The sequence below is a fragment of the Protopterus annectens genome, chromosome 9.part0, assembly GCF_019279795.1.
Source record: "Protopterus annectens isolate FY-2018-M chromosome 9.part0, PAN1.0, whole genome shotgun sequence".
Taxonomy (NCBI): domain Eukaryota; kingdom Metazoa; phylum Chordata; order Ceratodontiformes; family Protopteridae; genus Protopterus; species Protopterus annectens.
In genome coordinates, this window is record NC_056743.1 from 1,194,689,045 (window position 1) to 1,194,706,280 (window position 17,236).

The following is a 17,236-nucleotide window of genomic DNA, read 5'->3' on the forward strand; positions in this document are numbered from 1 at the left end:
AAAACACAACAATGGAAACTTGAAAATATCATTATGGAAAGACTACACTGGTTTGGTCATGTTAACCGCATGGTCACTAGCGCAATCCCTCAACTGGGAACTAGCTGGATACAAGAGAAAGCCATGCAGACCTTGACAAAACTGGAAAGGAGTTGTAACAAGAGACCTCCATCTCCTGAATATCACTTGGGAGGAAGCTAAAGAAGCAGCAGCTGATAGGATACAGTGGAGTCAACTTGTGGCTCAATGCATCATGGATGTGAGGTGAACTGAAGACCGAAGACTGAAGAAGCCTGGTGCAAGCTTAGCTCATGGAGCTGACTTAGCTCATTTTGCATGCTTTGGAATTTTATATTACAAACATTCTTTATGTTGCTTCAGTACGTCTGTATTCTTTGACATGCAGTATGAGGCATGTGCACCTTTAGTTTATGTAATTTTGCCCTTCTTTGATGTGCTACAAAGTGCATTTACAGAACTGTTAATTTAATAATTAAAATGCGTGTATTTTCTGTTATTGTTGAGAAATTGTCTCTTTTGTTGTATTTGTTGAATCACTCTGTTACATTACATCATTATTTTCAGATGCTGTAACAGGATGAGTGTATGCAGCTCAAGATGAAGCCTTTCTGTAACAACACACTTATGTATAGTCAGCACAAACAAATCTATAATATCTTGACATGGAGGCAACAAATGGTTCACCAACTTTATATAGCCTATCAGCAGAATGTTGATTATAATCTAATTTGATGATGATGCTTTGTGATACTTTGCTGCTAAATCTCATCACAGTAAACAAGTAAAAGAAACTCACTGGTTTTGAAACATTTTTTGATGTCCAATTCATCCACCAGATCATTTACAATCTGTTCCTTTTCTTTGCGACTCATAGAAGTAGGCAATCTCAATTGCGCTTGGTACTGAAATGTACAAAATAAGACAGTACATTAACAATGCAGCAGTGTTATCACCCTCTGTTCACATCATGCTTCAGCTGGTGTTGGAGAGAAAACTGAATCCTTCAAAAGGAACCATTTCCCTCACTAGAAAGTAAGATAAATCATCGTTGTAGTTTACATAGTACAACCTGCATTCATTGTCTCTTTTGAAATTCAGCAGCAGGGAATAGCTGATATAAAACTGTACCAGGATTTCAGTTTCATCCCTCACAAGACGTGAACTATTAATCTATTTGTTACAGTGACAGTCACACTAATCTAGAGGACTCTTTTTTGGTATAATCTGATGTTTATAACATTTGTTTAATTACAATTTATAGATATGAATCATCATACAATATTATCAGTACAGCATACATGTTTGCAATTAACAGCCTCAATATAATCCCAAATACAAACACACATGAATATAGCCGATGACAATGTTGTATCAAGCATCAGATAAAGTGCTTTACAATCAATTATAGGGACCATTATGACTGGGAGGTCAGTCTTGACAAGATTATCTTTTGTATGAAAAATGCAATAACATTTAATAATCAATTCTGTTTATTAGAATTTAAGAACAAAAAAAGTCTTCATGATCAGCTGCCTGATTCAGAGATATGAACTGCATGATACATTCACCTGAAGCAGGAACTGACGGAGATCATAAGATGATTCACTCTGTGTTATATTTCCACTAAAGAAGCAGTGCAGTTAAAATTATACCCAACAATGGACATGTGCATGCTATTACAATTAATAGAGTCCATTTAATTGATTAAATGTCTGCGTTGTTTCTGAAAATATCAGATGTCTAAATACCTGGTCAGCCAACCAAAATCTCTCAACAGGCTGTCAGTTTGCAATCAACCATTCAGCTATTAACTTTTAGTAGACTTCTTGTGGTCTTCTTTGGCTGTAATTTTATCTGCAACGTGTATCATGAAACACTGAGCACATAATGAAGCTGTAGACTAACTTTTTTAATGTAAGTTAAGTTAAGGAGGTTTCTTTTCTATTTTTGCTGCTTCTGAGCCCATTTATATGTTGCTGCTGTATAGTTACACTGTCCACAAATGCCACTAGCAGCAATTGTGACATTAAAAACATACTTTCAATTAATAAATGATTTCAATGTTTTTGACTGCAAATGGCTATAGTCATATCCTACATTCAGTTTAAGTCATTCTAGGTTCCCCTAACACCCATTTCATCTCACAGTTAAACTATGGTTATTTTGCTTTTGTTATTTTTGGATCCAGATTATGGGTATCAGTGGGTATCGGTTACCATGGGGCTCCATATGGGAAATGTATGCCAGTGAGCTTTGCAATGTCTAATGAAGAGCACAACATTTATAAACCATGTATGTGTGAATATACATATGGGGAAAAAACTGCATTCATGGTCAGTCCAAACCAAACATAAACTGACACAGAGAACTAGAGGTGACAGACAGACAGTAGACGCCAGCATACAGAAAAACAGTTTAGATTGTGGTCATATAACAAACACCTTACGCCACTGCAACAGAGAAATTCACTACCACAAGAAAAGATATACTATGAACAAAAACAGGCAGCAGGTGTGAAACACAAGAAAGTAGTCCAATGTCTCTCCACACAGACACACATAGGCAACACAGACACACACAGACACAGACACACACAGACACACACAGACACACACACACACACACACACACACACACACACACACACACACACAGACACACACAGACACACACAGACACACACAGACACACACAGACACACACATGCACACACAGAGGCACACATACACACACACACACACACACACACACACACACACACACGTGCGCACACACACACACACACACACACACACACACACACACACACACACACACACACACACACACACACACACACACACCACAGCATATCCAGCATGGAGGACTTGGATCCTATGTGAAAGAAAAACATTACACATTTCCACCAGCTCAGAAATGCAGCATTTACTATTATAGTCAATTCCAGAAAGGGGGAACTAAGATGGTAATAGAGAACTGTCTCTGTTATGAGGAAGAATGCATCAATGCAAAGGCATGCTGGTGCTGCATACATAAAACAGCACAGTGATGCTGGTACTGTAACAGTAAAGGCATCAAACAGAGAGGAGCTAAGTGCAACAGAAACAGTGAAGGTATCCAAAGACTCCATCAGATAGCATAGTCCACCACCAACATCTCCTGTAAAAAGGTGTGGGTCACACTTTGGCACATGCCAGAAGATGTGTTGGAATGCATACACTTGTACAAATTGCTATCGCAGGCAGTGACAGTGACCCAAGGAAAGCTTTAGCTAAGTCAGTAACTAAACACTGGAGAGACAATGATGAGCTTCAAGGCTAAGTATTATCCACTGCATAAAGGGGAGTTTCGTACAGCAGGTAACCAGAGACACTGGTAGCAACAACCAAATGATAGTGCTCATTACAAAGGATTTATACATATTTGAGGAGCTGCTAGTGGACATCACATTTCCAGATCCTGACTGCATATAAAAATATAGCTTTACTGAGTGCGTGTGTGTATATGTTGAGATAGTAGGGAAATGAAGACTGTTCCCCCGCAGTAGTCCCGTTGTCATATGAATCCAAGGCCAACTGTAATGTGTATCACTTTTTGCTTAGTGTGGATGAGACAAAGCCTATGACCTTTTCACCCATCTTCTTAATTATGGACTTTCTGAAGGCTGTAATTAATAAGATCAAGAATAATTTTCGTAACACAAGCCACCATGGCTGTCACTTCCACACTTCACACATAATCTGGCAGCATATTCAGAAACAAAAACTCTGATATTGTAGTGCCCTTACCAGTTCAGGACTGCCATGCTCCCAAAATACATTGAGGTCATGTCATTACTGGCTTCACTGCATGCTTAGCAGGAAGCAGACATCCAGTAGTCATAGCTTCATAGGTTCCAGGTTAGATGTTCTTGTGGGACATTTTAAGCCTAGCCAATTTCTCTTTTGGTACTTGAATTAACTTACCACATTTGGTATTAGATTGGCCTTACCCATCCCATGCTTGACAATTATATATTACTCAATTAAAATAACTGGGATCACACCATAGATAATTTGATGGTACCCATGCATGGATAAAGCATTTAGGAGCTGTCTCTATCCATTAACAGTACAGGGACTGTCCTGAGCTAAATTTTCTGTTTCCCATCCATAGATCCAAGTTATGCTTGAATATGGACAGGTATGAGCTTTGTTTTATATGGATGGTTAGTCTATTCCAAAGTAGCAGTATCCTCTGCAACATATACCTTTCCCAAACCATTCTGTTGATGGAGAAAAGGTTTAGATTCCCAGACCAAATATTTGTGATTCCATTTGACTTGCTGATGTGCAGTAATCTATCAGTATTGGGTTGGAAGATGCCTTGTGTGCCAGACACAGGTCACTACTTAGCAGTCTGTGGGATACTGAGTATAGAGACAGGGCTTTGAGTTGGTCCATGTAGGACATATTATCTAGGCCTTGTATTCCTTTAGTAAGTTATGTCTGTGGGTGCTCCAGTTGTTGCATGTATCTGGATAGACACATGTCAAAGATGGCATCATGCTCAATGACTGGCCTACTGAGGGCTGAGTAAAGGGGGACAATGACATTCCTAGATCTAGACACAATCCCTTTGTTTATAAGCTGTGCGCTATAGATGGACTTTCTTATGACAATTGACACATGTTGGTCAAAAGTTAGGTCACTATCCACACAAGTTCCCAAATCCTGAACAACTGGGTTAACTCTTAGGGGCATAATGTCAATGCAGTAGTTTCCTAGGGTAGATTACTGCATAAATTAACAAAATATGGTCCATGGTCTTTGATTTTCCTTCCCACATGATGAGGAGCCATGCCTAAGGTGCTGGAGATATGACAGAAAGGAAGAGTGACCTCATCTTGCATTACAGAGAAGCATACACCACAATCAATTTATTTCCTGTCTGCAGTGACCCATCATCTGCTTTTAAGCTGTGTATATATCATCATTCACCCTGGGCACATTTATGCTGCATGTTTATATGGACATATTTTGTGCACGCACGTTCCTGGGGATGCTGGGTCATGCATCACTTGCCATCAGTGTTACATATCACTTGATACTAAATTATATGGCATTCATTTCTTCTTGAAAGTTTTAATAATTGTCTCTGGCAACTTAAATTTGGTATTGACCACTCACAATCTTAGGAATGGCATTCATTATTTTGTCCAGCACTTAGCAATAGCACAATAGCATCCTTCCTCAGTTCTGGGCTATTCTTTATAATGTAATTTCAGCTTCAGTCTCTGTATACGTCTATTTCACAACTGTAACAGGAATCCTTACCATGGATTCATTCTCTTCACAGCCACACAGAAGTAGCAGGGCTAGAAAATGCAGTGACAAGCCATTTAAATCAGAGATTAAGATACCAATGATTTGCTGACAGGCAAATTGAAAATGAGGTTTACTCATGAATGAGTTCATAGGTTCATAGATGAGTACTAGGCTAACTGCCCTTGTGAGCCATTTTAAGCCTAGCCAATTATCCCTTGTGTGACTCAAACCCTGCACATTGTGTTTGTAAGGCAAACTTCCCAACCCCATGGGGCCAAAGCAGAAAGTCCCATATGCCTGGTGGTTTATAATGCTACTATACAGTAGAGCTATTTCAAAATATGTGTTTTACCTGTTTAAATAACTCTTGCTGTATGGCAGCAGTCTTTCATCATATTGTGTCTGTGCTATTCTTGTTCTATGGTAGTGTCTCACTGGTGTAAAGGAACATGTCATTTCACAGAACATACTGGGTTTGAACACAACAGCATTATGCTAAAAATCATCACAATGAACTTACGAGTATGACTATTTTACATGTGATTTTCATGTTGTGACACCAGTGTATTTCTCCTCGTGTTTGAAGGGCTGGATGTAACACTCGTGGAAGTTTGGTTGTCGGGCTTACTTTCTGACTGATTTCAGCAGTAGGTGGCTGCAGATGGGGAGAAGGAAAAACTTGTCATACCTGTGGTGTCTGCCCTTCCTTTGTGGCTATACAATCAGCGAGTTAGTGTATTTAAGTATTTAAGTAATGGGGAATGTTGAGTGAAACCCCATACTTGCATTAGTTTTTTGCAGACATCAATGTTTTTGGTGCATTGTTAATTTTTTGATTGTATTGTATTCAGCAATTGCTTGTGATGTTCCACTGTGGATTAATGCATAGGTTTCCTTAACATGTGTGATATGAAAGAAGGGTATTTATGCCATGATTTAACTGTTGACAATAATTTTATTTTGGAGTTTTCAGGACTGTAGAAATTAACATCAGCATTTGGATATAAGAAGTTGTGCATCCTGCATGGCAGGTTAGTTTATTGTATTCCCATGTTTCTGAATTGCTGTCAGTATTGTAATGGAAGCAGGTTTAATTTGTGTGACTAGCTAAATGGAGATTTTTTTATGGCAGTTGTAGTACTATCAGTACTAAAAGACTATTCAGTGGGTTTTCATCCATCCTATAGAAGAGAATGCTGTATTCTAAGATACATGAGAATGGTTTATAGCTAAATCTAAAGATAGGATCACAGAAATTTGATTAAACTAAAAAAAACAACAATTTAATAAATTAAGTGCTTTTATATAGTTATCATGTTTACAGACTCTGATGAAGTCTTGTAAAATAAGTGGATTAAAGTGCCTCAGTTATTACATTTTTGTAGTGTCTGATATCTTGTCAAAGGTATATTGCTTTTTAGTGGTTTCAGTTTTATATTTATTGGTTGCCATTTGTTGTTTGTTTTAGAAATGGGATTATAATTTACAAAAAGGTTCCAGCTGAAAGTGGTGTAGCGGTTAGCACTGTCACCTCATAGCAAGAGGTTCTCCAGTTCGATTCTCAGCTGCGATGCCTTCCATGTGGAGTCTGCATGTCCTCCCTGCATTCATGTGGGTTTCATCCGGGTGCTCTGGTTTCCTCCCACATTCCAAACACATGTAGTAGGTGGATTGGATATTCTAAATTGGCCATAGTTGTGCATGCAGGTATGTGGTGCACCATCTGAGGAGGTTAGGTTATACACACACACACATACATATATATATATATATATATATATATATATATATATATATGTGTGTGTGTGTGTGTGTGTGTGTGTATGTATGTATGTATGTATGCATGTATGTGTGTATATATATATATATATATATATATATATATGCCATCCCCTCATCACCCAGTAAAAAAGTATGTATATATATATATATATATATATATATATATATATATATATATTGAGTACTATCTGCATACCAGACTTCCTGTGGGATGCTTGCGGGGTGATTCTTCAGTCTTGGGTAGTAGCCAGAAATGTGACATATCTTCCCCACGCTACAGCATGCAAGTGAAGACTACATCTTTTATCCTCGACACAGAAGCCTGGGATATGTTTAGTATATTACTTCTGGATCACTGAAGTGATCTTGTCGATAGAATATAAAGTGACGTGTACAACAGCAGCTGCTAACTACATTGAATTCTATGAATGTGGCTTACATTGTAACATAAAGCATTTTTTTACTAAAAAATATTAACACTTGTCCCTCAACTAGTTTGTTTGAAGACTTTTATATTTGAATGTTAGGAAGAGATAAACTGCAGAAATGGCTTCACATTTCACCTGAGAATACCCAAAATGTGCCATGTGCGTCCCAAAATGTGTCATGTGCTTCCCAAAATGTGTCGTGCGGTATGCATTTGTATTAATGTTTGAGGATAAGGGCTCACTCTCAGCTTTCTACATTATAGGATGAAGCATGTAAAATGTGGAAAGGGCATAAAGCCAAAAAGCAAAACACTCTTAGCACTGAATTTTATGTCACGATTACAGTCATTGGCTATTGTTCACTGAGTGCACATCTCTAGAAATGGATGCTAGCTTGTGCATGTGTGACTGTCCCCTCATAGTGTGTAATGGTCTATGCATATAAATATATGTAGATGTGTGTGTGTGTGTGTGTGTGTGTGTGTGTGTGTGTGTGTGTGTGTGTGTGGGGGTATATATTAGAACATCGAAGTTTCAAAACTTTGAATGTTCTAATATTGGCCCCTATTCAGCGAAAGCTGAAAATATCGAAGCAACAGAAAACTGAATTTTTTCCTAGGGAAAGAATTTGATTGTCCGTTTCTGTTACTTTGGTATTTTCAGCGCTGTGGTGGAAAGTTACGGGTCGGGTTCAGGTAAGTGTGTGATTGAGTGCGAGTTAGGTTTGTTAGAGTTAGGGTGCGGGTTAGGTATGTGTACGATTGTGTGGATGTGAGGGTTAGGGTGGGTTAGGTGAGTTAGGGTTAGAGCGCGGGTTAGGTATGTGTGCAATTGTGTGGACGTGAGGGTTAGGGTGGGTTAGGTGAGTTAGGGTTAGGGCACAGGTCAGGTAAGTGTGCGATTGTGTGTATGTGAGGGTTAGGGTGGGGTAAGTGAGTTAGGGTTAGGGCACGAGTGAGGTGAGTGTGCAATAGTGATGGACCTTAGGGTTAGGGTTTGGTTTAAGGTAAGTGGATAGTTAGTGGTGTGTGTATGGTTTAGTATAGGGTTAGGTGTAAGATTTTAGGTGTATGTGTGTAGATTGCTGTTTGTTTGGTGTGCTTGTGTTGTGTGTATGTGTTTTGGAACAGCAAATTTTTTCCCTAGGAAATTTGCTGTTCTATATGTTCGATGTTTTCAGCTTTCACTGAATAGGGGTCGATATTAGAACATTTGAAGGTTCGAAACTTCGATGTTCTAATATAGACCCTATATGTGTGTGTGTGTGTGTGTGTGTGTGTGTGTGTGTGTGTGTGTAAGTGTATATATATATATATATATATATATATATATATATATATATATATATACATATTTGGGTTTCATGTAGCTGTTCAAGTGTGCATGTGTTCAAAAGGAGAGAAGACTGGCAAAAGAGATTGAATACAAAAGGATGACAAGTTGCTAGTGTTCTCACGTGCAAAGCTGTGGTAAATTGGGATACGAAATATGTCTTTTCCCCAATGTAGTGTAGTATTGGAGATACTAAGTACCAAGGGTTGTTTTAGTTGAAATTAATGGTAATCACCGATGAGTTTTTTCAATGTTTTGTGTTTTCAGCAAGCTCACTGGTAATTATTCATTCTAAACTCATATATAAAAATGTGAACAAAAAAAGGTCAATAAAAAATCGGCAAGCCAGTGCTCATGCTATAAAACATTTCCTTAGATAATGCAAATTAAAAGCAATGTTTCTTCCAATGAGGAAGTTCCCCTGTACCCCCCCCTGCTAATTAAGCACACCAATTCCAAGCTAGCACGATACCGTCAAAGGGAATTTTCCCCAACCCTGGTATTATGCCACTTGAGCATGAAAATCAGTCAGCTTTCCTGTCGACCAAATTAAGCAGGCAGGAAAGTTGATAACTTTCTCACAAGTTGACCATTTTAATTGGATGCATACATGTGCGCGCACACACATGCGCATGTCTGTGTGTGTGTAAGTTTTAAAGTTGAGGTATTCTACGTATTCATATAGTGCCACTAGATATTACATGTGTATCGAATGAAAGGATTAACAGTATGTGTAAGATACTTACATTCTGTCTTTGCTTACTGATACTTCTTTGTTTACCTGGATCTGTTTATGTTGCTGTTGTTCCTGCTGTGGAGTTTAGTTTACTTGTAAATGCTTTTGGACCATTAAAGATATTTGATTTTCTGCTCAGACATGCAACTTTTATTTTGATCAAACTCAACAGTGATTATTCATTATAAACTCATATATATATATATATATATGGCAGCTGGTGACTTCAATTTAAAGGGGGGCTGCAGGAGACAGCTGAATGGGTGGGGCCAATGGAAATGGGGTGTGGCCAACCAGAAAGGGGTGGGGCTATGCTCAAAAACACAACAACTGGAACTTTAATTAAATACGCTGCCTTGGGTGCCAAACCATCATTACAAGAGTCCAATCAAGACAAAATGAAATGTAGAAGAAAAGATATTTCAATGCATTGGCTACATGACAGCTTACTTAATATCTAGATGGAAACAAAAAGGTTGTGAGGCATGAAAAAATAAATTACTTTTTAAATACATTACTGGAATACTAGTCAAAATCAAGTATAAAAAAACAAGCTTCTCCTTGCACTGCAGTTCTAATTATAACTTATATTCAGCTTTATAAAACTACCAAGTAACATGCTGAAAGTAGAAATCTCTGTGATTCTCCCACTTGTAAAAATGTTTCTTATCCAAAAAAGACTTGCTGCCTGACAACAACTATTTACTTGTTTCATGGGGAAAACATGATCAAAGTAAAAAATGAACAGCAAACAAGAAACAAGCTCAAGATAAATTGCTTAAAGGATTACTGCACAGGTTATGGACCACACATGATAGTTTGGCATTTTGTTTAGTTTACGGGTAAAGCCTGGAAAGATGACTACAAGTCTCCAACACATGTAATGAGCTTCTGAAAATACTGTAATCCTGTCCTTTATTACAAATACTGTCATATGCATTTCAATACCTAAGGCTTGGACATTATCTAGTTATGCAAATATTATATGCATGGCAACAACAAAAAGGCTTTCAGTGCTTTTAAATTATTTAACAGTATGCTTATTAAAGGTTACTCACATCTTACAATCCCAGACAAGCTTACCCGATGGTCATTGAAGCATTGCTACTTAAACACAAAGCAACAGGGCACCGCAACAGCATGCATTTTCTGAATAATAAGAAGCATAAATCAACAGTATAAAAATCTGACAGAAAACCAGGGCATTCTGTAAAATGAAGGACAGATGAAAAGCCACTGTTGTACTTATGTCTACCTTGGATGGGGGAATACTCTGCAAACTTACACTGCATAACTTCTCCTTGCCTTGCTTGCACACATTCAGAGTCACTACATGGGGGAGTGGGGTGCAACAAGTATGTCACCATTTGAAATGTCTCTGGCTGATGGTGATGGCTCTGACACTCATACCTCTCAACCTCAGAGCAAGAAGTCTGGACAAAGCCATACATAGAAGTGGGACACAGGCCCATAAATAAGGACAATTTTTAAATATTGCTCTTATAAACTTAGATAATAGAATAGTAGTAGGTCTTGAATTAGTATGAATTTTCTGAAGGGTATGAAATATGAAACTGAAATGTCTGCCATTATTTTCTAACTTCAATCCTTAATGATTTAGCACTAATTTGGCAGAAAACCACAATTTTATGAAAAACAGACCAAAAATGTGATGCAAAAATATAAAATTGCCACACAATACAGCTGGGAACCTGTCAAAGAAGGAACACCTTTTTAATATTAGTACTGTTAACTTGAGCAGTTGATAAATTAAGAGCATCTACATGCATTTCTGAAATAAAAGTAATCTATAACTCTGATCATTACAGTTATTTATAATTGTAAACCCACCATGTTTTCTTTAAAAAATTGCTATTTTGCGGAGGGGTTATTAGGGGGACAGCAACATTTTGAGCCAGAATTGGGGACAGTTGAGAGGTTTGGATATTCCTAATTCTGTAAAGTGATTTATTTGCATGTACCTCTTAACCTCTTAATGCAGGAAATCTGGACAAGTCCAAATAAATATATTGGGGGAACATACAAACAGTACTAAAAATTGCTCTTGTATAAACTTAAGACAGTTGATAGAATAACAGGTCTTGCTTTAGCATGCATTTTTTTGAAGGTTATAATGTCTGAAACTCAATGTCTGTCATCATTTAGTGACTTCATTCCTAAATGATTTGCCAGAAAACCACAAATTTTATGAGGAACAAACCAAAAATAAGAAGCAAAAATCTATTCATTCTGCAAACATCTGGACAGTTGAGAGGTATAGTTCAGCCAGGGCTGTCTGAGTTTGCTGCCCTTCCCCCCTCACAAAATCATGGTCGAATGGAGCCTCCCCAGTGCAGCCATTCCAATGTCCCATTCCTTGGTTATTTCACCCCATTTACCATAAATACTGTAATGTGCATACTGCTTTACTTCTGTGATGATTTGGATTTCATTTGAATGTTTTATTTTGCATTTTACAGCACAAACCCTAATAGAGATCTGCTAAACAAAGCAATGCAGTCTCACAATGAAAATAGACTTAGCATTAAAACTTCTCTGCCCTTGAAACTCACATTCATTGAAACAGCATTGAAACCCACATTCAAAGAAAATACATTTTGCCAGTGACAGATAAAGATTAATTTTGGGCTGTTTTCAAATCATAGGCCCCCTGAACATGAAACATACACATACTCTTTGATATACCTTCCTGATTGTATTAAATTATATTCATTGTGCAATACAGTACAGTTGTTAGAGGGCATTTTAAATGTATTGTTTTGAACATTTTTTCCAGTAAACAATGAAACAAAATACATGCACCAATAATGACAACACTGCCCAATTCAGAACATTTCCACCATAAAAGTCTACTGAAACTTACATTTCCATCATAAAAGTCTACTCAAACTTCTACAGTCCACCAGTATCAGTAAATATGCACAATCTCTGAAGTAAAAGTCATCTAAATAATTCCATATTAAAGAAATCTGTAACTATGCGGAAGTATATCCCTCATTGGTGAGATCTGATCATAAACTAATCTCACTGGAAATCCACATCCCGCCCCCACCCCAAACAAAAAAGACCACAGTGAAGAACTTCTCTAAAGCAAACTTCACACTACTCAAGACTGGTGTGGTATCCTTCAAGGCCCCTGAGCCAGTGGAAACCACAACCCAAGCTGCGGAAGCTCTTACAAATGCCTTCTATGAACACCTCCAGGACTGCATGGATCAGGCAATCCCAAATAAAACCAAGACTCTTTCCACAAAGGGCAAACGTCCAGTCTGGTGGACCCCAGCCATTAACAAACTTTACAATAAGAGGAGAAAGCTATTACATGATGGAACAAAATCCATAAAAGGGAAGTCACCCCTGATCATTATTAGTAAAAAAATACGAGCACTCATAAAATGAACTAAGGCCAATTTTGAGAGAAAAATTGCCATGGAGTCAAAGGACAATCGTAAGGCCTTTTTCAGCTATGTTAGGATCCTGGGTGGAAACTCCCAGATATGCTCAGAATTAGTCCAAAATGATACAAAAATCACTGAACCCACAGACATTGCCAACATACTGGCAAACAGGTTCAGTGCAAACTTCACCCCCCTAAAGGAGAGATAACTATCCCAGCGGAGTGTAGCCTCCCAGACATCTCAAATGCGCAGTGAAAGCTGCTCTCTAAACACAGCCTCAATGGGACCGGATGGTGTCCCGGCTGTGTGCTCTAAATGAGGAATTAAACCCGCACATAAGGCAGCTGTTTAATCTCAGCCTTACCACAGGATACGTGCCCAAGGAGTGTCGTGCGGCAACTGTGGTCCCACTCCACAAAGGCGGTGCCTCTACGGACCCTGGTAATTAGACTTGTTAAGCTTATGGGGCGGTAGTCTGCAAAGCTATGGAGAGGATCATAATGGAGCTCATAAACAAAGATATAGGGGACTTGCAGACATTGGACCCAACCCAGTTTGGGGCAGATCATGCCTTTTGAACTTGGTTGACTTCTTTGAAACAGTCACCAAGGCCATTGATGAGGAAAGGCAGTCCATACAGCCTACCTTGACCTTGCAAGGCTTTCGACACAATACCCCACTCGGTATTGTAGAAAAACTTACCAGCTTAAATGTAAACCCATATGTCACAAGATGGGTTGCAAACTGGCTTAAGGACAGAACCCACAGGGTTAGAGTTGCTGGCGCTATGTCAGACTCCAAGCCAGTCACAAGTGGTGTCCCACAGGGCTTGGTCCTTGGCCCCCTATTGTTCGGCATCTACTTCTCAGAAGTACAGGCCAACATGGGAGGACTTTGGCTGACAAAGTTTGCAGACGACTGCAAACTGGGCGCCATAGTGGAAAGTGCATCGGACACGGATATCCTTCAGAAGGGACTCACTGGTGCCAGAGCCATGGCCTGAAGTTAAACGCCAAAAAATGTATAGTTATACCCTTCTGGAAAAACAAGGTAACCCCAAGCTACCATATAGGTGGCAATCCACTAAGCACAGAAGAGGTTATCAGGGACCCAGGTTGACAGTGTCCTTTCTTTTGACACGTTGCTAAAGTGGTTAGAAAGACCTTCTACATTGCCCACCTGATCATGAAGGGATCCAGATCTAGTGAGGTCATTGTTCCCCTGTACTCTTCACTTATCAGACCAATGATAGAGTACAATGCCCCATTCGGGATGTATCTCACCCGACATCTGCAGCAATTGGAAAGACCCCAAAAGTTCCTCACCAAAAGGATAAAGGGACTCCAAAATCTGTCATATGCTGCCAAATTGAAGAAACTCCAGCTCTATTCAGTCTCATACCGTCTGCTCAGAGGTGACATGTGCCTGACATACAAGGCCATGTCCAACCCGGAATTAATGGACATGCTCCACCTCAAAAAATCCAAATCCACCAAATCCACTAGAGCAAGCGACTTAAACCTTAGCATGGATATAAATAGGACGTGCTGGAGGGATAGATTTATCACTCAGAGACTCCCTATGCTGTGGAATAAAATCCCGGTCCATGTGAGGCAGAGCACCTCGCTGGCTCTGTTCAAGAGAAATCTTGACCTGTGGATGGGAGATTGTAGGTTTACCCCGGGAAGCATCTCTGTGTCACTGCTGGACAGAGGCGCACAACAAACTAATGGGTACAGTATTTTTTCATATAAGGGGTGGCGTAAGCTACAAAACTTTGGGCTAGGCTTATAAATGCCTTAGGGCAGATAGCCTAGTATAAACCTATGAACCTATGAACCTATAATGAAGAGGTTGCTGCTAGCAAACAACTTTATATGTCATTGTTTCGTCTACAAATAAAGTGGTTGTTGCCCTTGAGGAATAAATTGCCCATGTTGCATTAAAAAAATGATAAGCTAGTAATATAGCAGTAGGGAATGGATGGCAAACTAATAACAGGTTCATAGTTAATAGGTATCTTTGCAAAAGAGGACTGCAGCATCCACCCCATTTACAACACAGTACAGTATCAGCAATGCACCTACCTACTGTGGGAGTAGAACCCACAGCCTACTGCATCAAAAGCAAGTATACTACCTGGTGTGCTATTAACAATGCAAGTAGACTCACCATAAGCAGTACTAAACTTTTCTTCCCTTGCATCTCTCAGCTCCTTGTAAAATCTACTCAACACTCCGCTGTATCTCTAAACTTTGCAGCACAAGAAATCTAGAAAAAGCCAAAATTTATTGGGGGGGGGCAAAAGCCCAAAACCAGGAACACATTTTAAACATTGCTTGTATAATGTTGGAAAGTTCCTACAATAAAATGCTGCGTTACCCCCATACATTTCACTGCCAAGTCTTGAACCCAGGGGAACCCTGTGCAAAACAGTCAGAGCAACATACCACTATGCCAAATCAGCTGTTTTGTGAAAGAGGAAGACTGAAACTTAAATGACTACCATTTAGTGAATTCAGTTCTCACCATAGCACAGCTGTCAACCTCTTAGCACAAAACACCTGAACAAAGCCAATAATGGGGGAATACAGCCCCCAAACATATTCAGTGAATTCATTTCTCACCAAAGCTCTCAACCTTAGCACAAAAAACCTGGATGAAGCCAATAATGGGGGAATACAGTCCCAAAAATAAGGACAAATTTCAAATACTCATGTTATAAACTTGGAAAATTGCTAGAATAAAAGGTCATATACTTTCTAAAGAATATGAAGTCTGAAATTCAAATGCCTGTTACTTTTACTTAACATTTGTTAACCAGGAAAGAATGACTTGGAACAAAAGCCAATTTTCAGCAGAGCAGGGAGAAACACTCCAGATACATGTCTTTGTAAGATGGGAAGACATGGAGACTCCACACAGAAAGCACCCAGCCAAGAATCAAACCAGAGAACCTGTAGCTGTTAGGCAACAATGCTACCAGTGCACCACTGCACTACTGACTTTGCCAGGAACAACAAACATACAGAAACCACAGCTTTTATGAGGAACAAAACAAATATGATGCAAAAACCTGCAATTTTTTTACAAATGGTGGTGGGTAGGGAATTCAAGCCCTTACTACCTGCACCCAAGGTACAGGGTTCAAGCCTGAGTATTCTATCCACCACCATGTGTTCTCTCTAGCCACCAGTATGTAGCAATTGGGGCATTTCACACACACACACACACACACACACACACACACACACACACACACACACACACACACACACACACACACACACACACACACACCTCATCCTCCACAGCAGCCAGATCAGTCCTGAATCACACACCCTACCTCCATAGCAGCAGATCAGTCCTGAATCACACACCCTACCTCCATAGCAGCAGATCAAACTCCATTCCTCCACGGCAGCAGATCAAAATCCTTGTCCTCCGTAGCAGCCTGATCAACCGTCCCTACCTCCATGGTAGCAGATCAAAATCCTCATCCTCCGTAGAAGCCTGAATCTGTCCTCTGCAGCAGCCCGATCAACTGTCTGTCCTCTGTAGCAGCCTGTGCAAGCTGTACTGGTTTCCCCGTGAGACGAGAGTAGGCTGGAGCCTCCAGCCTGCGGGTGATGCAGTCCAGTGTCCTTCTGGTCTGTGCGGTCATCACCACACAGACTTCTGGGCTGGCAGGGTGGAGATCCCTTTCTTCCCCATCCAGACTGCCTAACAGCAGTCTGGAGTTCTGAGTACCATATATGTATATATATATTGAAGGCAATCCTCAGTTTCATTTTTTGTTTTTCAGTATTTTTTGTTAAACATGTTTGATTACTGTAGATTCAAATATGTTTGTGTTAATATTTTTGTAAGTTTTTTAATGATTATAAGAATTTCAGCATTTATAAGAAATAAGTAGCATGGGTATATGAAAATAGGAAGTGTGGTACTTTGACACATTTTATGTGAAAATCCAGACATGGAAGGCATATTTTGAAGTAATGGATCATGTCTGTTGCCAACAAGACTGAGAATAAACCCAGGAAAATAAGGGTCTTCTTCATAACATTGAAATTGCATAACAATGAATTTCATAACTTTGAGACGAAAACATCTTAATCCTAAAACACTGAAAACCCAAAACATTGAAAACTCAGAACACTGAAAGTATGCTTTATAACATTGAAAACTACAATGAATATGTAAATAGCATCC

The 17,236-nt window shown here is 39.2% G+C and overlaps 1 protein-coding gene across 1 annotated transcript in view; it reads right to left on the reverse strand.

The window, feature by feature from the left end:
* Positions 1 to 17,236, reverse strand: part of LOC122811932 (ABC transporter G family member 9-like) — a 338,279-nt gene that overhangs the window by 125,397 nt on the left and 195,646 nt on the right. Inside the window, exon 4 of the mRNA XM_044084109.1 lies at positions 818 to 923. Coding sequence (XP_043940044.1) covers positions 818 to 923 — 106 coding nt within the window. The remainder of the gene's footprint in view (positions 1 to 817; positions 924 to 17,236) is intronic.